Source organism: Liolophura sinensis, chromosome 1 (genome assembly GCF_032854445.1).
Source record: "Liolophura sinensis isolate JHLJ2023 chromosome 1, CUHK_Ljap_v2, whole genome shotgun sequence".
NCBI lineage: Eukaryota > Metazoa > Mollusca > Polyplacophora > Chitonida > Chitonidae > Liolophura > Liolophura sinensis.
The window spans coordinates 13,369,566-13,395,563 of record NC_088295.1 but is presented as its reverse complement, the minus strand read 5'-3'; the positions used below and the strand labels follow the sequence as shown (position 1 = coordinate 13,395,563).

Genomic DNA, 25,998 nt, shown 5'->3' with positions numbered 1-25,998 from the left:
TAGATTGAATTATGACATTCTTGAACATTGCCAACCAAAGAAATCAAAGGTCTTATATCCTTTGGACGTGGGTGGAATGGGTGGGGGCGCATGGGGGTGGGGTAATTGTTAGAGTGAGTGAGTGCTTATAGGGTTTAACGTCGTACTTAGCGATTTTTCAGTCATATGATGACGAAGAGGCCATTGAAGTGCATATATATGTAATGTGCCTCGTTGCAGGACGGATTTCCACAACTCTTTTATCTAGTCCTGCTGAGACGACTTACCTAAGGCAAGTAAGGCGCCCCATCCGAGCCATTGTACTGATACGGGTCAACCAGTCGTTGCACTATCCCCTTACAATTTCTTCTTTTAAGGTCTTATAGGTGTGACCCGACCAGGATTGATCCTGGATCTACCGCCCCTTGGAGCGGACGCTCTACCAACTAAGCCATAGTGGTCGGTGGTTAATTGTTAGAGGGCATTTGGCAAACTAACCGAAATTATCCGTGTAGGTTGGTTTTAGAGAAGTTTTTGTTGATTGGGTACAGATTATCCAGAAAGACACACTTTCCTGTGTTATCAACAATGGTTTTAACCCAGTCTTTTCTCCTATCAAAAACGGTGATCTTGACTTTCTTTATATTCGAAAGTTTCTTTATATGCGGATCATACTACATGCTTTGCGCGCAATATTACCCCAGGTCTGCGTCTTTATGACACATGGTTTTCAAAATGCTTTGAGTTACATGAAAATGTACTAATGTATATCAATATGAAGTCTAATAAGGGTGTAACTATACAAGCAGTAGCGTGTGCAATTAAATAAGGTTGCTGGTAAACACTTAGGGGATATCAAGAGAAACTTATTTCATAGAAAATGGGGAAGGAAACGAAAGTGTGTGTTAAGCATGCTTATGGAAAAAGTAACAAAAAAGGCTTAGGTGCAAAGGGTAAAGTGCTTGTCATTATGTAAGTCCATATAGCAATATCCAAGCATGTGCTCCTTTCTCTGGAAACTTCTAACCGAATTAATAGCCAAGTTTCGTGAAGTTGGTCGCAATTCATACCTTAAATATAATGATTACATGGATGTCATTTGAGATTTATTTTTTATGCTTAAACCATTGACCATGAATTAAAACAAAGTTGAGTGGGGAAAAAGAGATTCACTGAAGACTGAATCTATCAAATACGAAAGAAAATTGGTGATGCGTGCGTTACAGATTGTTGGGTCAGGCAACACACGAACATTTACATTCATGGAAACGATCCCTTTGTCTTCAGCCCTTCAACATTTAGGATTTAGTAGACTTGTGCTGAAACTTTCAACTACTTTTAAGCCATTGCAAGCTCTGCATCGGGATGGTTTAACAAGCGCTTGTAGCCAGGTTCGGGTTGACAGGTAATATTGATCGACGTAAAAGATGAATAACCTATAGCCCTCCCGTTGGGTCCCAGTGAACAGAATATGCCCTTTAGCTTCGCTAGCGATGCTATAGGCTGATTTGAAATAGATTCTTAAACACATTAGGATATTGTATACTTTGTGATTTACGAATAACATGTATAAATGTGTTCTGTTTTGTTAAACGTCTTACAAAAGCATATGTTTTCCTTTAAATTGTTCTGGTTTTACATGCTATCATTCTCGTATTGAAAGTCATGACTAGTTCTGGTGTCTTTTTTGCCAGCATGTTGATAAGTTGAAGCTATTACATATTTCAAAGATATAAATTTGATTTTCGAATTTTACCAAGGTTTTCGTTATTTCAGCTTATTTGAAAGATATCCTTCAATTTTTTTGTTTGATACGTTGAACGGCACCAGTGTAGACAGTGAAAAACTGTTGCACATTTTTAGGAAAAATGAACCAGCATCGGCCAGCATGCAGAATTTCTGTATACGCTTTATCATATCCAGTGGTAAAGCAGATTATATAGAGAAGTAGCTGTTATTTGTATTGTTGTTGTTGATATATATGTATAGGCCTATTGCTGTAAAAAAAACAACCCACGATTAACTCATAGGCGGCGCAAGCGGGGTTTAAATAAAATGCTTAATAAATAAAGGACAACGTGCAGTTTATCCCGGATTTATAAAAAAAATTTCACCAGAAATCGCCTAGATTGCGTCTTCAACAATTGCGTTTCAATGTTCTTAATGTTAAAAAAAAAAACTTAACAGTTTGTCTATATAAAGAAACATAAATTATACCAAAGGTAATGGACTTCTGATTATACTAGTTTTATTTCAACTATTGTTTTTTAATCGTTACAATAAATAAATAAGTTGTCTGGTTATTTTCAGTAACAATAAAAGACAAACTATTCGGCTTTAATAAGTGCTAACAACATATAGTTTTGCTATGTGTAGTGAAAAAAAAGGATTTTGTTAGCAAGAAAAAATATTGTTTGTCTATTTTTAGTAGTATTGGTAGCATAGCATCCGAAAGGCAAAATATAATATTTTGGTTATATAGACCAATGTCAACTAAAAAGAAATAACCAAGATTTTGCTGGCAAGACAAAGATCATTCAGCTACAATATCGTTAATTGTACAATTGGCTCGGGCTTCAAAGTGTTCCTCACAGCGTCTGGACAACACGTAGGCCTACCTGTGCTCATTATCAAGTGTGTCTCACCCCAGTCCGCTTTCATGTATATCATGCCGCGTTTTACTAACACCCTTTTAAATGTGCTTTGACCGGGAAAGTTTGTAAAATGTACGTGAGTCTGAACGTTGGTCATTTAAAGTTTAAACATAAATATATCGTATTATTGATTTTCAAATGTGAAGAATTATCAATATTTTTTTGTTATTAAAAGGACAGCGATCGATACTTCATGGTCGGTGTGTATAAAACATGATCTAATGATATCGAACTTGAGGTTTACAGGTGATGACAACAACAACAACGACCCTAACTATTAACTAGCTATAATTAGTCTGAGATTGCCCTGACGTTAGGGTCTGGCAAAATTTTGTTCGGTCAAGTGTCGCCCTAAACCAGTGTTAGAGTGTGCTCCATATGCAAACCTGATGCACTTAACGGGGCGGTTTGTCACGGCGGTTAAGACAAAAATCACACGTCAAATATGTATCCACGGCCTGAAGTTTGCAGACACTTACATGTATGTTCCTTATCTTTCTATCTGTCGATTTATCACAAGTACAACATCGATTGCTTATTTCCTAGGCCGCATGGGCCCAAGATTCCTTGGTGATGCTTAAATCTAAAGGCTGTACCGGTACTGACATTCTGGACATATTTGGCCTGGGCAGGCAAACCTAACGTCAGTGCGATCTCCGACTACTAGCAAATGTGGACATAGCGGTAAAAACAAGTACCTAATGGAATTTCTAGTCAGAGAAGAAAAGTAGGGTGTCTCTCTTATATTTACCCATCAGTGTTTACTTTTGTGTAGTCCACTAATATATATTATTGATCTGGGAGATAAGCATGTAAGTATCTAATTTAATGGTAATATATTTTTTTAATAAGAATGGACTGTTTAGATGCTCATAAATTTCTCGACCAAATGAAAATGTGTGGTTGTCATGGCTGTATGACATGTATTTGTGTGTTATGTTGAAGTCATATTTGTATTTGAGGGAAATGTCCCTGTCTTTTGAATGAGTACATGCTGTCATACCTTAATTGTGTCACTGGCGTAACAGGGGTTGGTTATATTTGATAATTTCCCTGAGACTGACTTCTGTTTCCAGACTGGCCAGTGTCACAGCACCTCAGTTACAGTAGTTACCAGGATAGGAATGTTACCCAGTTGACACACCGGGCACTGTAGGACAGCTAGACCAGAATGTTCAAACCTGAGTGAACACACCCTTTTGTAAGCATTTATGTCTTCTTTTTGCTAGCCCCTAAACTACAAAAAGGTCATTTCATTGAGGACAGTTGGTGAATTTGGTTTTTACTATTGAGGGACATTCTGTTTACCCTAGTCACTGTGTTGTAGCACAGTGTGTTTGTGTGTTCACAAAACTGTCAGTGATAGGCAGTTAAATCCAAGACTGTTTAGTACTCTGTGGAATTGTACATCACATGTCGGTATAAACCACTATTACTGACAGCAGTAAACAGTTACAGCTATGGACTTGGTCTACATGTATCTTGGCTATCCTGTCAACACATGTACTCCCCATCCACAGTGGAAATTATGAGGTGTTCAGTGTTAATAATTTAAACTGAATTAATTTATCTTGGCCAGTCTTTGCATTTATTCTTTTCTGTAGGTCGAGGATATGGCTTTAGAGCCAGAGCATGATTTCCACATAGAGGAGAAGGTCTTAGAGTTCAGTGTTGAGGTAGTTGATGCCCAGTTCAATTCAGCAGGGCGTTATTTCCTCAAGCTTTCCATCCAAAGTCTTGCCACCAAAGACTACAGCCGTGTTCAGCTAAAGAAGGAATCTGCTTCAGAGTTTATCTATGACAGCGAGGTCATTACCGATGTGGTCTCCATATTTGACGCTACTAAGAACTGCAGTTTTCAAGAGAAATGCTTCACATTTAAATTACCAAAAGGTAAGTGCAAAGGGTTAGAGTTGTTTCTACTTGATGTCATTATATATGTCATCAGCTATAAGTTAGTTTTGCTCTCATTCCTGTAAAATAGAATACATACAGTACCTTATTTCTTTATACTTTATATTTTTATCAAGCCATAGTATTAAGCATGAAGAAGTAATGATTCAAGTTCATATTAATCTGTAAGAAAATTTCTTCAGTGTTTTTTTCTCTTGATTATATTAGTTAGATACTAAGTCACTGTTCTGCTGAATTCAGAATTTAAATAAAATATTTAATTGATCCATTATGCATTAGGATACACTGATTGTTTAATTATTATTTTGATTTATTCGTGCGTCATGCTCATTCTTTCAAGAACATTTCGGTTATTGAGGTCAAATTTAAAAGACACCATCCTTAACCAGGTACATCAGCTGACTTATACACCTGTGGCAAACTAGCAAAGTCTGGATTAAAGCACTTGACCTCATTTGTTGAGGGCAGATTGGCAGTTGCAACGGTAATGCCTAATGGTGATATTTTAGATGAATGAGCAAGTAAGGGACAACATACCAGTAAAGGATAAATATTTACATATATCATATGTATATCATATGTATATATATTGTTCCATTACTGACTTAATTGAATATATGGAATAATTTAACGTTTAACCTAGAATGTAGTAAGCATATATTATTGCTGCATGCACTGAATTATTATTTTGTGTTTTAAGATATGGTACCCTTTCTTACAGGTTTTCTCAAAAATGATAAGAACTATGATGTCTTCTTGTTGGTGGAGGCCTTCACCTTACCCAACAATGATGAGGACATGGGCACAAAGGTGGGGGAGGGTAAAGTGGCCATATACCCGCGCACAAACGCTCCCCGTATCAATGTTTGGGTGGCCAGGGGGAAGGACATGTACCACTTCACAGACATCATGACCATTCGCAGAACTCTTAGCTCGGATGACCTTAAGATGCACTGTGGCAGACTTAAGTGTGTATTTTCTCTGAGAGAGGAAGTCCCTCCATCATCCGCCCCTAAAACTCCTCCAAGAGAGTCTCCAGATTTGTCTGAATTCTTAGGCAAACAGGATGAGGCTGAGAAACACAAGTCTCCTGTACTGCCTTCTCCTAAGCCCAAGACTCCAATCCACACCTCCATCCCTGAGCCACAGCAGTCAGACACACCCGATAACTCCTGGAGGCACATATCCACTCCCCCACCTCTACGCTCAGCAAGAACTGCCACGCCCACCTCATCAGCTCCTACAAATCAGCAGGTGAGTCAGAACATGGTAAAGTGTTTACAATGAGCAAGGAATCTAATTTGAACTGTTGAGATCATTACTCAGCTGGTTACTAGGGAATACTGTGAATGAATATGTTTTTAGATGTGGCTTAAAGGAAAGACAATATTATGTGCAGTTACATAATGTTCTGCCATTACCTTTGGCCATGAAAGCAATCCACACATGTGACACAGAGGTTTTATTATAACTGGAATGGTCTTGTGTGGATAATGCATGAGATGGGCATATTAGCACCAATATACATGCATTTACTTTGTGTGATGATGAATTTAAGTGTTATCCTACAACAAGGGAAAAGGGATAGTGACATATACTCTGACTTCAGTGGCTCAGTCGGTTAGCGCGCTAGCGCAGCGTAGTGACCCAGAAGCCTCTCACCAATGCGGTCGCTGTGAGTTCAAGACCAGCTCATGCTGGCTTCCTCTACGGCCGTACGTGGGAAGGTGTGCCAGCAACCTGCGGATGGTCGTGGGTTCCCCCCGGGCTGTGCCCGGTTTCCACCCACCATAATGCTGGTCGCCGTCGTATAAGTGAAACATTCTTGAGTACGGCGTAAAACACCAATCAAATAAATAAATAAATAAAACTCTGACTTCAGTTTGTGTAGTATTTTCAAAGAGGTTTGTTTCAGTTATTAGGGAGTGACAGGTGACACAAAAAAACATAAGTCTTCAGCAAGTTACTTCAACTTTAGTTTAGTGTTAAAACCCATAATTCTTAGTACAGTGGGTGTGTGGCTAGGTACAGAAAATCTAAAATATAGTAATATAGTAACCAAACAAATATTGACCAGTTCACTGGTTGTGTGAATGGCCGTGTACATTTTGAGGGCATGGGAGGTGAACTTGACACCTCTGTTAAAGTAGGTTCTGTTCTTACACAGTATCATTGACAGATTTATGAATGGCCCCCAAACTTCGGACGCAGTAATGGCAACCAAGATCAGTGACCGGTTTCATGAAGCTTACTTAGCATTAAGTTGCCCTTAGCTAAGTACACTTTATATCTCTACAACGTATGTTGTCATGGTAGTTAAGGGCTTACTTAGCTAAGTGAGCTTCATGAGATTGGCCCCAGCATTTGCACCTTCTCTGAACAGTTTTAAGAGCATTCATTTTTAGTGAATATGGAGCTATATGTTATAAAAAAGATACTATTTGAGGCCTTGTCTGACTCCAGTGGTTGTGGTAGTTAAGTGCTGGGGACGTCTGCCTGGAAGGTGATAATGTGCATAAAATCATAGAAGAGTGTCCTGAAGAAACCCCTGGCCTTGGCCAAGTAACTGAAAAAGTCATTTCCAACATGTACAGAATTCAAAGCAGCTCACAGAGCATGCCATATAGGAAGAAAGTGATCTCCAGAGCATGCCATATAGGAAGAAAGTGATCTCCAGAGCATGCCATATAAGAAGAAAGTGATCTCCAGGGCATGCCATATAGGGAAAAAGTGATCTCCAGAGCATGTCATGTAAGAAGAAAGTGATCTCCAGAGCATGCCATATAGGAAAACAGTGATCCCCAGCTTTGTTTAAATAATTCATGTAAAACCCACTAAAGTAGTCTTGTGAGTTCTGATAGCCACTTAATTATAACCACCAAGCCCCAAGGTGCTGCACTTTTCCCATATAATGTAAACTTTGTCTCCTTTTTTTGTCAGACACAATGTTAACAGATAGGCGGTGGGATTTGCCACCATGCCCATTTTTTGAGGAGCGCTTTGCCTCATGATTCTTTTTATTTCTAGCTAGGGATCTATGGAAGGGTGACATTAATTTGATGTAATTAAATGTAATTGTTTGTTTTCTTAGTTGATGTAAAAGGTTCATCATGTGTTGTACATGTGTAGTTGTGATGTTTCAGATGATGGAGTCGCCTCTGCCCCATGATATGATGGGTATTCCCAGTTCCCACCCAGGCTGTCGCCATGTTGCTAGTCATGGGAACGAACGAGTGGAGGTTCTCATCCATGGAGCCACTAACTTACCCACCACAAGTGATGGATCAGTACCTCAACCATATGCCATCCTGTGAGTAACATATAAACCTTCAAACCTAGGAGAAACTCTATTATTATTGGTATACTTTTTTATTTATGCCAAATTGGTAAACAGCTAGACAAACTGTCATTGGAGCATGGATCAGTTTCCAGTCTCATTCGCTGTGCGCAAGGATCCCAGCAGTTAATAGGATGTTCTATGCCACAGTGTCTTTGAGAATTCATTTCAGAAGAGATAGAAATGTAACAATCTGTTCCTCATGTAATATAACAGATGTGTATTTAACATATGTGAGTGTTATCCCAAGGCTTGTCTCAAAATATCTGGCGGAAGATGTTTTTCAAAGAAACAAAATAGATTTATATATGTCTTCACATTATGTTGTCATATATTACAGAAAATATTATTTGTTATCATGCCGTGCAACCTAAAGGAATGATGATGTACAATGAACAATGTGCGGTTTTTACCTTACTATTCTGAATATTTCATTGTTACTGTGATACCTTTTACTCGACATCCCACATATCAAGGTTGTGTCAAATTTCGTCCGTGTCTTTTGTTGACAGGAAGTCTGGGTCTGATGAGCTGCATCGGCGAGTAGCTACTGGTCGTACACACGCGTCACTTCATTCCACACACACACCTTTGTGGAGGAGCTTGTGTCACTGGAAGTGGATGAAAGAGGGGCTTCAGATGAGGTAAATATTAATAGGTAGCACATGTGTTTAAAAGTTTAGATAGCCTGGATTGAATCTGGATTTTCCATTTTATTTGAAAGAAATCCAGTATAAAAACTGACTCCATTGTAAATAATAATTTGGCTTAATATTGAAGCTGTCTAACATTATGTCCATTATATTCCTGCAGTACGTATCATCTCTATGACTCATCTCTACACCTGTTAGATGTACATACCTTTGCCTGTATGTTCCATACTCATATGTATCACGACATTGTCTTACCTGTGCGTTTATGCTCCATACCTTTGTTTCTGATGTATCACCACTGCATGCTCCAATCCTCTGTGTCATGTGTATTGGTATCTCATCATTTTTTCACCTGTATGCTGCATACCTGGCTCACATGTATCCACATTGCCTCACTTGTACCACCACTTTGTCTCACCTGTATGTTCTACACCTTTGTCTCACATTGTGCCACCTGTATGCTCCACACCTTTGTATCGCATTGTCTGACCTTTGGCTCACATGTATAACCACATTGTTTCACATGTATCTCTACATTATCTCCCATTTATCACCACACTGCCTCACCTGATCCCAACACTGTCTCACCTGTATCACCATATTGTTTCACCGGTATCTCCACATTGTCTCACCTACATCTCCACATTCTCTCACCTGTATCTCCGCATTCTTTCACCTGTTCAACTCTCATGTATGTCTCACCTGTTTATCTGACCTGGATGATATTCTCTCCAACCAGCCATTATCCTTAGAGTGGGTGATGACAACCAGAGACAGAGCCTTGTGACTTACCGTTTACCATGGGCCTATCTCAAACCATACCATCAATATCACCTGGAACTTGTTACGGTAATTCTTAACTTTCATTTATCAAATATCAGGAACAGAACATCACTACACCCATTCACTGAATGTATTAAAATATGCACAAAAACGAGTATTGTGGTTTTTGCTATCTGCTATAATATTGATAGTCATCCTTGATGCAGGCTGCCCTGTAAATTAGTAACTTATATATTAATATTCCATTTGATTTCTGATGCCCTGCATTGCAAGCAGCATCAAGTCATTGTTTTTAGTACAACAGGTTTGCTTGGTTTTGCCAGCCCTCCAAGAGTAGTCCATTTGGCATCAGAACGTATGTGACAATCACAAGGAAAACAGCACGTCTTCCTCATGACATGGCCTCTCCTAACTATTGTGGACTGGAGGTATGTTTCATTATAAAGTACATATATGCTCTCTAGCTAAATTATTCTTCTAATTTTTAGGACAGATATTAGTAGTGCTGAAAGCAAACAATTACATTTCTCTCCCATTTTTTTTGAAAAATAAAGGCACGAATATGTTGTTCATGAGATGGACTAACAATATGAAAAATAAAGTAACTAAATATTCCTGCTACAATTACATGTATATTGGCTAAAAAGAGCAGACCAAGTGTCCCAAAAATTAGAACTGAAGAATTAGGGTAGTTATAATATGTATACTTTGTTTACAAAATGCATTGATGATTGATTTATTTGATATCAGTCATTCAAAGTTAAAACTTAAAACCGGCCGTAAGTGGGAATATCTGCCAACAACCTGCGGATGGTTGTGGGTTTCCCCCCCGGGCTGTGCCCGGTTTCCACTCACCATAATGCTGGCCGCCGTCGTATAAGTGAAATATTCTTGAGTACGGCGTAAAACACCAACCAAATAAATAAATAAATTAATAAATTGTCAAGAAACACAAGTATTATGCCAAAATTACAGTGTACTGGTGTAAACATTAGATTAATCACCATTTACTGTTTGTTCTGAGAATTGTTTTTGCTCTCTGTCCACCAGGTGTTACTGTGTGCTGTAGAGAAGCCTCTGCTGAACCCTGTTGGTCCGCTCATTGCTGTTGCCCGGGTAGTCCCAGACGGATCAGTTTATCAGTAGGTTTTGAGGAGGGTGTGAAAGTTTCAGTGGGCACGTGTCTGATTGCTGTGAATGTTTTCTTCTAAGCTGAGATTAATTACTTTTGAAGTGTTATATCTAGGTTGAAACATTTCTTCTGAGCCCTCTAGGGTGTGAATGATTATTTTTGAGTTGAGTCTGGCAGTGTTCGGGCTGTGTCCTGAGACCTCTAGGCTGTGTATGAATACTTATGAGCTGAGTCTGGCAGTGTTTGGGCTCTGTCAGTTGGCATCTAGACTGTGTATGATTACTTTTCAGCTGAGACTGGCAGTGTTTGGGCTGTGTTTAATGTCACCTAGACTGTGTGTTTCTAAGTTGTGAATTGTTTCTTTTGTGTTTGGTTGTCAGTGTCAGGTTGCTGCTGAACTGCTGTTTTCAATTATTAGAGGGGTGATGTAAAGTACATATGTCAGCTTCTTCCTGTTTTATGGGAAATTTATTTATTTATTTATTTGATTGGTGTTTTATGCCATACTCAAGAATATTTCACTTATACAGTGGCGACAACATTATGGTAGGAGGAAACAGAACAGAGTTCGAGGGAAACCCACAACCAGCCGTATATTTGTGTCAGAGGGGGAGGCTTGGTCTAGACGGTTGACATGCACTACTGATGATTACTGTATTTGCTTGACTCTGAAGTGACTGGTTCAATTCTCACAGTGGTGTGATCGCCAATTTTCATCGCTAGAATGTGTGTTATACTCATACTTTAATTAATTGGACTGATTTAGATCCCTCAGTGTTTTCTAAAATGCTCCAACTTTATTCCAACAATTGTACTGAAGTATTTGTTTCCAGAGAAGACAACTTAGCAGTTCACCCTCGGCCTGCTGGAGTGACTCTGACAACAGTTACCTGCCCTTCCCCTCACCCATCCTCATTTAGTGTGCCAAACTCTCAGCCACATGGCTACCCTCAGGTATTTTACCTCTACAGATTTACATACCCAGTGGAATGAAATGTCAGTACTACTGCATAAAGTTTTCCTATCAATTTAGCCATATATAATTCTAAATATGTTTGAGGGTTATGGTGATAAAAATGATACCCTACAGGACTGTTGATAAGTAAGCTAAATGTACATTCCTTCTCTCTACCATTTATTGTGCTCTTTGACTGAGAATCTGTCTCTGATAATTTTTCAAAGTAGGTTCTCTTTGTACAGCAGTGGCTGGGTAGAGTGAAGAAATATAATGTAGAGTAAATCCACTGTTTTTAGAGAGTTGGTACTTGATTTTGCTAGAATACCTAATGATATCACAGAAACATACCTGTCAACTTTGGGAAATGTCAGAGAGGGGGATTTTTTTGGGGAGCAAAACATGAATGCAGATGGTTTGGCGCTTTGGAACCGCTCTGTCAGACTGAGCCCACTAGTGGACCTTGTTATTGGAAGGTTGTTAGTATGAACTAGGAGGTCGGGAAATAACTCTCCAAATCGGAAGGCTCCTGATGATATCAGAAAAATTTACAGGTATGCAGAAGAATATTACAGTTTTAACACTCAAGTACTTTACTATTATTTGTCAGATCAGATAACATCTCCCACTTGTTTCACCATGTTTAAAGTGGCGAGTGCTTTGAATGTTTAGGTGTTTCATGAGCTAATGATATGATCTACTTGAGGGTTAGGATATGACTAATGAATAGTATGAATAATGGTTTGTGACACAGTGAGTAGCCTACTTGTACTGGGGCTGATTTCAGACTGTTACATATTTGTGAACAGATTACCCAGCATGGATATCCTGAAGCTCAGCCTGTGTGGAATCATCACTTTCTGTTCTGTGAACGTCGTGAGAAAGCTACTTTGTTTACCCCAACGGCTGCCCTTGTTGTAGAATATTATAGAGCCAGTGAAGGTATGTACACTGTATACTGGGCTCAGTTTGTTTTCGTATTATTGTCTAAGAAAAGGATTATAGAAATATTTTGCACAATAAAGGGATGTGAATTTGATGGTCTAATTGGCATCAGCATCCTTCTGGAAGTAATAAAAGCTTTTTATTCCATTAGTTACCTGACATATTTTACCTTTCAAAATAAAGGTAAGGATGAACCATTGACCTTTGATCACGATTGGAACAAGCAGCCTCTTTTAAGGTGATTTGCAGGCGGTGTGTAGAGGAAATCCATTGGCTAGTTAATATTAAACATGGAGGACTTAACCAACACACCACACCTGGATTTGAACTCTTCTCTTTCCTCACCTTTTTTTCAGTGATGTCTGACATGGTCTGGAGGGTAAGGAGTCCTGTGGGCTACTCCATATTACCGTTAGATGAAGATGTCTACAAACAATTGGTATCAGAAAGGGGTCATCTAGGACTCAGAGTTGAGGGACTCCAAGTTCAGGTGAGCTGTCCCGTTAATGTATATACAATATATGTACATGTACATTACTGAAACTGATGTACCTTCAACTTTACTGGAACTTTGAAAAAGACATTAGAGACTTTTTAGGGAGGAGGATTGTATTGAGAACGTTTTATCAGGGAGCATTTGGTAGAATAAACTACTTTTTCCCTGTAAACTGAAATGCTTAATTGGTAAAATCCTTATCGGAGCTTTTTATTATTCACATTGCCAGTTTAGGTTGGAGTTCTCCCTGAAGAGAGTTGGTACTGTACTTAATATAGTGTAACAAACATTACAAAGATGTGCACTACTGGGAGAATAAAAACCCCAAAATGTATGAATATATTCTAATTACCTGAAATTCACCCAATGATATAATATACACTTTCGTTATTGGTGAACAGTGACAAGAGAGAAATCCTTGTCAGGAACTAATGGGAATACTGTTGACCAATAAAGTGCAGACTTCTTGTTGGAATCAAAAATTATATATACGTGACATGCACTGCATATTGAAGAAATTTAAGATCGCATGTATGCTATTCTACCAGGTACATGTATACAGGTGTTTTCACCTCTTGAAATTTCATAGCTCTTTCATCTCCATCTGTGTCATTGTAGGGTTCTGACTTGGAAACCAAGGACAGTCAAACACCAACTGTGGGCTTGGTGCTAAGGCTAATGACTGTGGAGGTAAGGTTATCAGTCGTTCTAATTTAACGCATGTACTTTGTCTTATTATTATTTTTTGTCATTTCATTTATCCTCAGATACCATCAGCAAATGATTATGTACAGGTAATCTCTGGTGGTTTAGGGTTTTAGATGAAAGGCATGTTCCAGAATTGTTTTAGAAATAGTTTTAGAATTTTGTTGATGTCTAAAACAGTCTCACAGTAACTTCCTATCTATGCAGTATATATAAACTATTTCATTAAAGTCAACAAATAAATAAATAGTCATGAATTCACACTTTTTTCAGCGTCCTGAGCACCTGGCTAGTGTGAGTGACAGACAGAGTTTAGCTGTGTTACTGCGGAATCCTGCCCCTCAGGGAACCCCTCATGTGTCCACTGAGTACTACAGGAACCCCTCCCCTGAGGTCCTGTTTGTGGATCAGACTGCAGTGAGCCCAGAGTCATCAGAACCACAAGCCCCTCCAGAAACACACACACCATCCATACCACCAGCACCCACCCCACCAGACTCCAGAGAAAAGAGCCCACAGGCACTAAGGTCATCTCCCCTTCTGTACCAGCAAAGGATTCTAAAAAAACCACTACTGGTAGGTCATGTTACTCAGAATTTCTCAGATGAGAAAATGAATATTGATTCTTCTCCATTACTAGAAGTCTACATGAATTCATTGATTATCTAAGAATTATGACTCAAGTATGTGTAGTTTTTTGCACAACCCATTGAAGCCCTTCTTAGATTCTCAGTTCAAATTAAAGATAGTTTAGTTCAGAAATTCTCTCTTTTTCAAGCATTGCAAAACTTCCTGTTATCACTGACTGTCTATCAGTTTTAATGTATGCCTCGATCTTATCTTATTTGCTCTTTGAGTACTTCTTTTTTGACATGCAAATTTACTTACAGAGCAAGTTGACTTTCAGAACTTGACAGACACAAAATATTTTACAGTGTATACAACTTATGGAATCAGAGTGCTGGTGTGATATACAGTCCGTGTAATATATACCAGTGTGAGGAATCATTGACCTCAGAGTCAGTTGCTGGGAGTCCACCTCATGCTTTCTTTCTGGGAAGGTCTTCATGCAACCTGTGGATGGTCATGGTTTCCCACACGCTCTGCTCATTAGTCATTAGTTAGGTGTGTGAACAATACACTATGTTTCTTGTGGCAGGGCGAGCCGCCAAAGAGCTGTCGCCACTGAACTATCATGCCGAAGACACCATACATAATACCCCACCCAGTCACATTATACCAACCAGTGCTGTTTCCTTGCTCTAACCTCTCAGTGCGCCAAGCATTTTTTAAGTCTTCACTGTGACCGACCCAGGTTTGATCCCAGATCTACCAACTTTGAAGCAGACGCTCTAATCATTAGGCCACCGAAGCGGTCACAATCAGTGATAGGATGGTATAATATATATGTATATGAAGATATGTGATGATTAGTAGTCCCTGTGTGATTTAATATTGACTAGCATGAGGAATCATGGCATGTCTGGTATAGTTATTAGCAGGATATATGAGTGTGTTTTAATGTACACCAGTCTATGGAATTTCTCATCAGGAAACGTGAGGTCTTTGGGAATTTGACATTGGAATTAGTTTCATGGGTTGATGGCCTGAACTCTGATTTGGATGCTTCACTTTTTACGTGACCATGTCTGTTCTTGTGTATTTTTTACTTAATTAATCTATTGGGCACTATTAACATGCATGAAAACTGTATTTCGCCTAAAGTTTGGTATGTAAAAATGCACACTGAGAAGCACATAAATGCCCTAGAAATTATATTTTTGATACCAAGGCTAAAGTTTTTCTGATAAATTAATCTAACTTAAAAAAAACCCCAACTCTTCAGTGACCTTGTAAGATGGATGAATCAATCAGAAGGAAGGAAAATTTGTCACTTGAGAAATGACAAATTTTAGGTGAAATACAGTAAATTTTTGTTTTTTGATCTTGTTTAGAACATTGTTAACATAATGATTACATTGATTGCCTTTTTTGCTTCTATGTTACTTCATATTCTTGAATAAATAAAGTAGCTCTCCATTGCTGATTGCTGGGGAGGAAAGGGCAGTAGAGATGTCATGCCATGTAGAACGTACATGTATTGCAGTAGGTAGCATTATGAAACTCCTAACCACAGGGATAGTGGGGAGAGAGTTTTCTGAACATCACAGGTACTTGAGTTTCAAGTGCATATTTACTTAGCTTATAGAGATTAAGTTCTAGAGAATATCAATGTGTCATCAGTCATTTTCATATTGACTACATCATTTATCTCAATTTATCATCACTTGAGGCAGGCTTTACACTGACTTCCATAAAGATGGTCAGAAGATAATTATCTAATTTAGCTAGGCCTCAGTATTGTTGCTTTTAAATCTTATTCTGTTAGTCTGTCTATTTTAGCAATAAATCAGTGAATTAAAGCTGTGAATCTACAAGATGAAAGAAATCTGTCACATCACTCATGGATATAAGTTCTTGATTTTGATTTCGGAAGAGTTGAGGCATTACATTCAGACAGCGTGACATAAGTGCAGCTATGTAAGCTAGTTCTTACAAACAGCTTAGTCTCTGCCATGGTTCATAGCCTCTCTGGCTGAGCCAGGCAATGTCATGTTTTGACTTGTTACCTTGGAGCTGGAACCCCACCAAATATTCCTGTACCCTTTATGTGGGTCAGCCCAGTGGAGACTTATACACAGCCCTATCACAGAAATGGTCTGTCCATTATTATAACATACCTGCCAATGGAGTACATGTTTGATGTAGTGTCTTAGTTCTGTGTGATTAGGTTTTCCTGTGTGGGTAGTAAGAGCTGACAGTAGCCACACAGTGTATAACCACTAGTAGATGTAGTCCTCCACACTGGCCACAGGACACAGGGTGGACTATAGCTTACACCATATACCCCAGTATGGCAACACTTTACTACAGGCCTTACACCACAGAAGTAAGTGAGATGGAGTATATATTGTCAGTCAGTGTTTGGCGTAGATCCTATGAGATATCAAAACTTTTATGATCAGGTGAAGATTCATCCTAATCAAGATGTTTGCATTTACTGTTTGACCAGACAGCTATAATTTCAGTACGCAGCACATAAACCTCACAAACCCTTGGCAAATGTAGTAGTTGTCGTGTTTGTTGATTGTACATGTAGAAATGAAAGCTGACTGCCAGTGGTAATATTAGTCTTGACAAATAAAGGCTTGTATTTTCCACTGTTGAGTGACAGGGGGTGGCTTCATGTTAGGAGTGGTTGGGGTGGGGTCATCTGATAGTGATGACTGTTTCACCTTCCATTGATCTCTCAAATCATTCATTTCACAGTCTTCAACCAGGGCCATTTCTGGAATGACTGGATGTAAGAATCTAAAAATTAGTAGATTTTCATGTGTGTAGTTCAAGTGACACCATTATTTACATGTGTTCATTTTGAGCAATTGTTGAGCTTAAGAGCGAGTTGTTGCTTGTGTGAAGAAATTTAGGATAACTCCTTTGAAGGCAAACTAAGTATGTATTATAAAAGAATATTCTGCAGTGTAGAGGTTTTACCATAACGAATAAATACAGGACAAGTTGTACCAATCTAAACATGGTGTTATTGGTATGAACTTTCCAGAGCAACTGCTCTCATCACGTGAGTATAATATCTGATGATGAGAGCAGTTGCTCTGGAAAGCTCATATCAATAACACCATGTATAGATTGGAATTATAAAAGTATGTGGTGACATTAATTCCTCAACCTTTTCGCATATGAAAGGACAACTTTCACTGCAAGTAATGCACATTTTTAATTTTATTTTGGAGACAAAATTACATTGGTTTGATTGACCAGTTTCAGGGTTTACAAAATGTAATATGTCATCATGCTTGAGAAACCACCTTGCAGCTTTTGCAATCAAAGGTTGAAGAATTACATTTATAGTAGTATGTAATGCTATTTTATTTCAGTGCCGTTTTCAGCACCGACTTAAAAATATACTTATTTTCTCCATTTATGGTCTTGCTAAAACAGACTTTTGGCTAGCCATCAAACTATCTTCTCACTCCAATCTTTAAACTTTTGTGGTATAACTATTCCAGTTTGAAAGCCGTGTCCAAACACCAAACTCCTTGGTTAGTCTATATCTAAATGGTTTTTCTCCAGAGGTAAGCATGATATCTGGTATATAAGCACCGGTGTTATAGTGTAGAAATAGCTCCAGGGCCACGTACAAGCTTTCCAACAAACACATTGCTTATATTTATGCTTGTAGCAGATTTTGGTTCACTTTTATAGTCAAGTCTCCATGTATAGATGATTTTATCAGTTTTGGTTAAGGCTGCGACAAAAAGAACAGTTATTTTAGTACCAGGCTAACATTAAACTTTTACATTTAGATCACTGTTGGATAGAACAGTGGCTGGATTTAAGAACTGAAACCTCTAGGCTTAGGTAGAGTAAATAAGTATGGCATTTGGGCTCAGACTGAGGATGAGTTGTTAAAAGAAAAAGACTGAAATGTGTCATGTAATGCAAAGAACAACAAACACTGGTTCTGTGTATAACGAGTATGTGTCTTGTCAGAATTACAGCTATAATTATTATGAATATAATTGTCAAAACTCTTGTTGCTTACAGTTTGTCTTTGGGTGTTTAATGGATCAAGTGATTAGTGTAACCTTTATGTTGTGGGTTTATCTCTTGCCTGTGAGCAGCTAAACCTCGTGGTTTTGTCACACATATTAGTGTCATATTTAGCTGCATGGTGAGAAAGGCCCATGGCCCATCTGTAGTCATAAGGACGCAAGGTGTGGGGTAACCCTGGAGATTCCCTTGCCGCAGCTGTCTTCAGATGCATATACAGCAATATAAACAGTCAACACAACTCAGTTTGGTCATTTGCTTTTTAGTCAGTCTTACTAAATTAAATTACTCAGAGATTATTTCACCTTGTTAAGTTTAGCTTTTTTCAAGTTGAGTATTTTGATTGATTCATTCACCTTATATGTCCACTCAAGAGGTTTTTTTTTGGGTTTTTTTTTAAGCTTGATGAATTTCCCAGAAAAAGTGACGATACATTCATGATAAGAATTTTATTCTGCTATGGGTATTGACAATTAAGATGCCTTAGTTGACTTAATAGTTACAAACTCAGTTACTGCTTAAACTCTTAGGAGATTATATATTCTGCTGTAGAAACTAACTGAAACTAAAAACTGAAAGTGTTGTTTTCTAAATGATTTCAAATTTCCAGAAATTAAACCACATTTTTTTTGTTCATGATGTGCTTGTTCAATTTCATGTGTGAGCCTACCTAAAGAACATATTTTACTCTTCAAAATCTAATGAATTTTGGCATCAAACTGCATCTTAAGTTTTTTTCAATGGTAGAATTATTTAGGGTAAGTTTTTTGCTAGTATTACTCTTACCACAGGATTACTGTTAAATAAAGCACAAGGTCTTTTCTTTTCAAACTTATTTAAAAATTATCATGTGAAAATGAGCAAGTTGTGTTACTAGTTACTGTATTGATTTATTGTTTTACTTGTACAGCCCATCAAAGATGGTGAGTTGCCCCCTTTTGATGCCATGGAGTCTGTATTACCAGAGTATCAGTACATATTTGTGGATCCTAACCAGCCTCGTAGAGAAGCTCGTCCTCTCCCACCCCCTCAAGACACACGGCCCCTGCCCAGGTACATGCCTCGTACATTTACTTTAAATGAGAAGAAAAACATAAAAATGATGCCAAAATCAGATGAAAGAGCCTCAAAATTTATTTGCAAATATGGTCTTCATTATTTTTTGGGATATTTTTTTTCAAGAGAAAAGGGTATTTGAAAATATTTTGTATGGGGGTATTTGGGACCAACTTTTGGTATTTATCATTGTTGCATAGTAATGTTCTAAATAAGGATGTCATGTTTGTCTAATAAATGTATTTAAATGTAAATTTGTTGTTTATATTGAAACATATGCATAACCTAAATTATGGTAATGTTTATAAAAAATACAAATATGCTCCAAATTGAGGTTTAATACATTTGTTAGCTGAGAAGAACAAAATCTAGTGCAAAAATATGTATTAAACCTGTGTTACATCGTCATTTATGACATTGTAAAACAAAGACTATAAACACCAAAACGTGGTCCCAAATACCCACCATACAAAAATTATTTCAAGTGTCTTTTTATCCTTAAGAATGAATCAGAAAAAATATTGAAGACCACATTTAGGAATAACTTTTTGCACTCTTTCATCAGAACTTTGTCATTTTCATATTTTCTCCACCTTTAAACTGGGTCCTTGATAGAGTTACTTTGTTTTCTACATGCTCTTGGTGCCACTTGATGAGGTCTTGATAACAATAAAGTTGGTGACATCATTCATGGAGCTGTTTGAGACATGAAGACCACTGAATTGTTTTAAACTAATGCTAGTATGGTGCGCTTATCTTTATATCTTGCATGCGGGAAACTTGCCAAACATTAGTAGTTTTCCCTAGGCACTCTGGTTTTCTCCACTCATAAAACAAACTGCCAGATAAGCAATCAGATAAGTAACTAATTTGTTTCACAAACTGAACGAATTGAAACAGCAGTGTATAGGCTGTAAACAAGTGCTATTAAGTAATACAGCAACACGTCTACTCAATCTGGTTAAGTTGTCCCCTCAGTTATATGTGTATGCTGTATAAACTTGCAATGTTTGCCATCATCCGAAGTGCCAAACGGACTTCTACACCACCCCGTCAGACATTTTTTTGAAATTGTATGATTAGATTTTATATACCAATGCAGTCAGCAGCGTTAAGGATGAAATAAAATATTGATGAAGCCCAGACAACTCCTTGACACAAGGAGTTCTGTGATGTGAATTCTCTGCCTGTTTTCTTCCCACCATACTGGCTGCAGTCGTACAGGTGAAATATCGTCTGAGTATCGGTATGGCAATCAGTCAAATAAATAAGCCATGCCAGAATAGTTGAGCACCACTTTCTCTGGCTAAAATTGATAAAATCCATTTTGATAGAGCAAAAGATACCACCCCCATGCAACAGGCTAGGTTGTTGTTAGCCTTCTGAATGACATGTACAGGCTGGTTCATGGTGGTACATTGTAGATTATATAGGCACGAACATGTTCACATTAAAGCCAGGCTTTAAGTCACTCGTAAGAATATAATAATAATGAGGAAAACTTCATTCTGTGTTTGATCAGATGGGTAGGAAAATGTATATCTCAGAAGTGCCTTCAAGATAATCTGTACATTTGGTTTCTGCACTTAGTGACCAGGTGCCGTCCTCTGTACTTGAGCACCAGCTGAAGGAACTGGAGAACTACCGTACTGCTGTTCACAAGATGGGCAGGGATATCCTGGCCCTGAGGGAGCAGATCCGTGAGCAGGAGATAGAAAACAGCCAACTACGACGCGACCTCGCCCACTACGATGACTCTACACGCCTCATCCTGGACTCCTCAGACCTGGATGGAGTCACAAAGCCAGAGCTGGCAGCAAAATATGGTGAGACCGCAGAATGTTTTGTGATTGGCAAGCAAAACCAGCAGAGAGTTTTGTGATTGGCAAGCAAAACCATGGAAACTAACAACAACCGTCCTTCTGCTGGAGTTTTCATCCCTCTCAAACACACCTCTTAATGATAGTTTCTGCTAAGTAATTTTTGTAGGTCCAGACAATGCTTTATATATTCAAAAATCACATCATTTTTGGCTCAGTTTTATGCCATTCAGTAAAATGTCAAACTGAAGTATTGCTTAGTTACTGGCTTGTAGTACCTGTATGAAACTTGTACATGAATCCAAAGTTAATTCTGGCCTTGATTTTGTTGTGTGTTTCTTTCTCCCAGCCTCGCTGAAGCAGAAGTTAGCAAGTCAGACAGCTGATCTGAAGTCCTACAAAGATAGAGTTCAAAAATTACAAAATGAAATTATTAAGGTAAGTAATGACAAATAAATTTGAACGACCTAATTTGATCTCAGATTTATCAGACATGAAATATAGCAGTCATAAGGTTGTTTACTTATGAAATTTGAGCTGTGTAGTTTGAAATGATCATAAATGCTTTCAGTAATACCATGCCTGTTTGTCACTTGTATGATTACAGACATGATTTTCATGTTTAAACCTTACCAGAAAAATGACAGAGAGAAGGAATTCCTGAAGGTGAAGGATGCTCACCTGTCTCAACAAAGCCTGATGCTGAAGTTCCAAGAGAAAGCCAAGAAAGTGAATGATCTGGAAGAGGCATGTCGTAAACAGGAGAAAGTTATAGAAAAGATGGAGAAACTGTTACAGCGACAAAAAGACCACAAAAACAGAGGTATTTTAACATAAATTAGCAAGAATTAAAGTATTTTTAATAGCCCCAATAGTCTACAATACCACTGAAAGTTTTAATTCTTGGCAGCTTATTTAGTTCAATAGATCTGTACTTTATTGGAGTCATTGTGTAACATATTCTTGTTTGTTCTCAAGTGTATTTATATGTATGATTAAGTGATGAGTACTTAATTGTTTACATCAACTTTTATAATGTTAGACATGATTTTAATTTTAGGTAATTTACAACATGATACCCATGATGCACTGCTAGAGGAAAATCGACGTCTAAGAAGAGAAATGGAAATAATGAAGGTAAGGGATCTCAGACACAGAAGTTATAACCCAAAGAATACAAATAATAACATCATGTTTTCGAATAAATCCTCAGTAATGATAAAACAATTTGACCATATTACTGAACCATGTTCTGCCACCCCTTAGGATCGAACTCGCCACATGGACAGTCCATCAAATGATGAATCAGAGAAACTCGAGCTGTACCAGGCTCTGGACAAAGCGGAAGGGAGGATCATGTCCCTTGAAAAACAGGTCAGGTTTTGTTAATTAGCTCGCATTGTACCATTTTGCATTGTCTAGGATTCATTATTCATTTGAGAAATTGTTTTAGTGTATTATGTAAAATGCTAATTATAGAATGTCTGTGGCATAATAGAACATTGACAGTGGCAGTATGGTATAATAATGCCATGTCCTCACATTCTGTTAAGTAAAGGTGTAAAGGTTTGCCTTCCACCAATTTGACATGGGAAAGTTCACGAGTAATTATGTCAAAGGTCGGTGGTTTACCTGAAGCACTTCACTTTCCTCCACCTGTTAAAGTGTATAAATGTTTGAGTGTGCTGTTAAACAATAGTCAACTTAAATAAATAAATACATGTATTTCAGTAATAAAGAAACTAAAAGATGTATGTTGTAGGTCATATCAGACTATTGCAATTTGATTAACTTCTTCTCTTATCCAGTTGGCAGACAACAGTAGACGGTGGGGTCGCGAAAAGGCTGATCTTGTTCTCAGGAAGAATGAAACTGACTATGGCTTTGGCCGTCCCATTGTCTCCCCTGTAAGTACCTTATCTCTATTACCAATTGTCTGTCTAGTTCTCTGTCAAGATGAGCACAATTCAGCTGAAAGAACTCTAATACTTTAAGAGTAACTGCATATTTTCAAATTAATTTAAATATTAGTTGAAAATTTAAGAAGTAAATAATATTTAAAATTTATGTCATGGATTTATAGGTGATAACATATTCCAGGCAAATGATTTTGCGGCTTATGTACTATGTTCAAGTTGTCAAAGAAATATTCGTTTTAAACCTAATCAGTTTATTACCGACAATCTTATTGGTTTTCCATGTACTGTTTGTTTGTCTTCAGGCTCTGCTACATCACAGTTTTCCTGCACCTAGAGAACCCAGGCGCTTTTCAAAGGCTCCATCAAAACATAAATTTTCTCCCAAGATTGGCTCATATTATTGATTGATAGCTGTTAGTTGGTTCTTGTTTTAGTTTTGTATTTCTTTATTTAATTTGTTTCACTGAAAGTGCTATATTTGTTTTAACATCTCAACATACTGTGAAAAAGAGAGTTGTGATAATTGAATGATGCTCAGGATTTTGACCGTACACCAGTATGACTGCAGTGACTTTGCATAAAACAAACTTCTATCTTTTGTTGTGGTAAAGACCTTTGTTTTAAGAACATCCAATGTTTTATAACTACATGACTACACTCATTTTGTTTTGGATGGTAAGTTCTAGTTTTTATTCAGAATGTTTTTATGTTAGTACTGTACCATGCAGTACATTAATGATCCCAGGACATCATTTTTGGATTTTCTGGCTTATATACCGTCTTTTAAAATAAAAAGAGGTGAAACTTGTCATACTAAAACTTTAAAATACCACTGCAGAACCATGTAGATGTTCTGAATTGTTAAATGTTTTCAAATATCAGTTACGTACCTTAATATAAATATATTGTTTGGTGAATAACATGATACACAATAGAAACACTGTCATCAACAGTTAAATAAAACTTTTGCTTCTTTTAGATTTGTTGCCTGGCATAGCTTAATTGGTATGACATTTGTTATTTTGTGTAAAATATAATACACTTATTAAATAAGAACCATACTTATACTGGGATTGACCCCCGTAGGGTGACATTGGACAGTGTGTGTTGATGATTGGAAGTTACACTGATTTGTCATTAGGAATTACATTTAAATTGGTTAGATGTATGTACTGTACTGTTTTGTCATGGTTGGATTAGTCAAGATGGAATGGCTATAGCACAGGACTGGTATGAAGTAGACTAAGCAGATATTTTATCCAAATGTAACTCAGACCAAAAAGAAATATTTTATACTTGTAGTTTTAAAATGGATTTTTTTTTAATGAAAAATATCGTTCTTGAATGGAATTTACAAAACATCTGTTGTATGTTTTAGTTTACGTAATGTTGACAAATTGCTGAGTTGTACTTTTGTACCCGAGAATGTAAACTTAAAAACTTTTAATGGTATTCATTTTTGGCAGACTGAGCAACAGATGTAAATAGCCCTCATTATCGTAATATTTTGTTATATGGAATATGTGTCATGAATGTGGAATGTGCATGGAGTGGAGGAGAGGAAAGATGATGGATTGTCAGGGACAAGTGTGTTCTTCACTATTTTGTCATTGAGGTAATGCTTAAAACTTGAATTAATACCTACGTTAACAAAATACAGTTCTATGATTTATGTTTAATTAGTAGAAACACCGGGGGCCCATTTCACAAAAGCACACGCAGTGTTAAGTGTGTATTACCATGGCAACTAGTGGTGAAGGTATAACATTGTCATGGTAGCCTTGTGTATATCACACTACAAGCACCTTGTGAAACTGACCTCAGTATGTAGTTTTGTAGTTGCTTTATATGGTTATGTTTATTTATTATTTTTTTTTTATATAAAATCTGAGTATAGTTTAAATTAGTTCTTATTGCCAACTTGAAAACATCACCAGCTTTTCTGGTATCATATATTTTAATTTAAAGGGATACAGAATCGATTCTGATTGGCTGGTGTGAGAGATAGTCCAGTCTAAGCTGAATTTTAAGTATGGTAGGGATATTCAAGGATGACCAAAGGTGGAGGGTTTAACCCAGGAAGCCTTTCTCGACTGTCGGCCAATCAGCATCGATTTTGTCTCCCTTTGAAACTTAGAGCATCTTACATTAATATGAAGGTGGTAATCAACATTTTCTCTTTCAAACCTGATACAAAGTCTTCAGTTGGTTTGGTTGGTCAGAGGTTACTTACATCTGCATTCAACTAAAAGTCTTCTGTTGGAAGTGTAAAGTAAAAATCAGATGGACTTGATATCCGATGTAAAATCAGCTGCTTGAGATTAAGCGTACAAAGCTACCTAAAGAGATCACACAGATCATTGGAATAAATACTTACAATCAACATTTCTTTGTCTGAAATTCTTCACTTTTGTCGACATATGGTCATTCAGATAGGTATTACATTGTGACTTTGTTACTTTAATAACTCCGCTCTATGATTATTCCGCTTTAAGACAGCGCAAGAAGTCAGTGTACAGGGTTACCTTTACAAGTGAGAAATAAGCCCTTGTCACATTCAGCTGACGGTGGAGTATGTGCTCTGCAAAATCTTGTTTATGAAATAAAAATTATACTGATGTGAATTGTCACATTATATAAATCGTAATAATTTAGTGAAGCTGTTCCACGTCTCTGCTCTCAGAAGGCTGGAAATGTTTCTCCAAAGCCAGGTAAAGCTGTTGCAGTTTTATTGAAGAAAGATGGGCATACATGCACCATATATTCAGTTTTGCTGTTACACTGCTGCACCCGAGATCATGCTGAGAAATACCATAAATTGGCAAAGTAAGAAAATTATTTCACAGCATTATTCTTGTTTTACGGCAAGCTAAAAAACTTTCATTCCTGCAAAGGCAGTCAAATTTATGAATGAGGAAATCGGAGTGTGTGGGGTGAACTACCATCCTATGGTAAGTTACCAACAAACTCTCTCACACGTGGAGTATACATATACACATCATTTTTGGTGGAGGACAA

The 25,998-nt window shown here is 37.5% G+C and overlaps 1 protein-coding gene across 1 annotated transcript; it reads left to right on the top strand.

The window, feature by feature from the left end:
* Nucleotides 1-2,688: 2,688 nt before the first annotated feature.
* Nucleotides 2,689-24,191, top strand: LOC135465143 (coiled-coil domain-containing protein 33-like). Its single transcript, XM_064742589.1, has 25 exons — nt 2,689-2,705; nt 3,710-3,834; nt 4,238-4,526; nt 5,269-5,801; nt 7,691-7,857; nt 8,397-8,528; nt 8,698-8,753; nt 9,277-9,386; nt 9,644-9,748; nt 10,371-10,462; nt 11,286-11,406; nt 12,217-12,349; nt 12,709-12,842; nt 13,467-13,538; nt 13,827-14,129; nt 15,086-15,110; nt 16,367-16,503; nt 19,096-19,238; nt 20,832-21,067; nt 21,411-21,499; nt 21,698-21,884; nt 22,122-22,198; nt 22,328-22,435; nt 22,870-22,968; nt 23,283-24,191. The coding sequence occupies exons 3-25, from the start codon at nt 4,247-4,249 to the stop codon at nt 23,382-23,384; spliced, it is 3,441 nt and encodes a 1,146-aa protein (XP_064598659.1). The 5' UTR covers nt 2,689-2,705; nt 3,710-3,834; nt 4,238-4,246; the 3' UTR covers nt 23,385-24,191.
* Nucleotides 24,192-25,998: the final 1,807 nt, after the last annotated feature.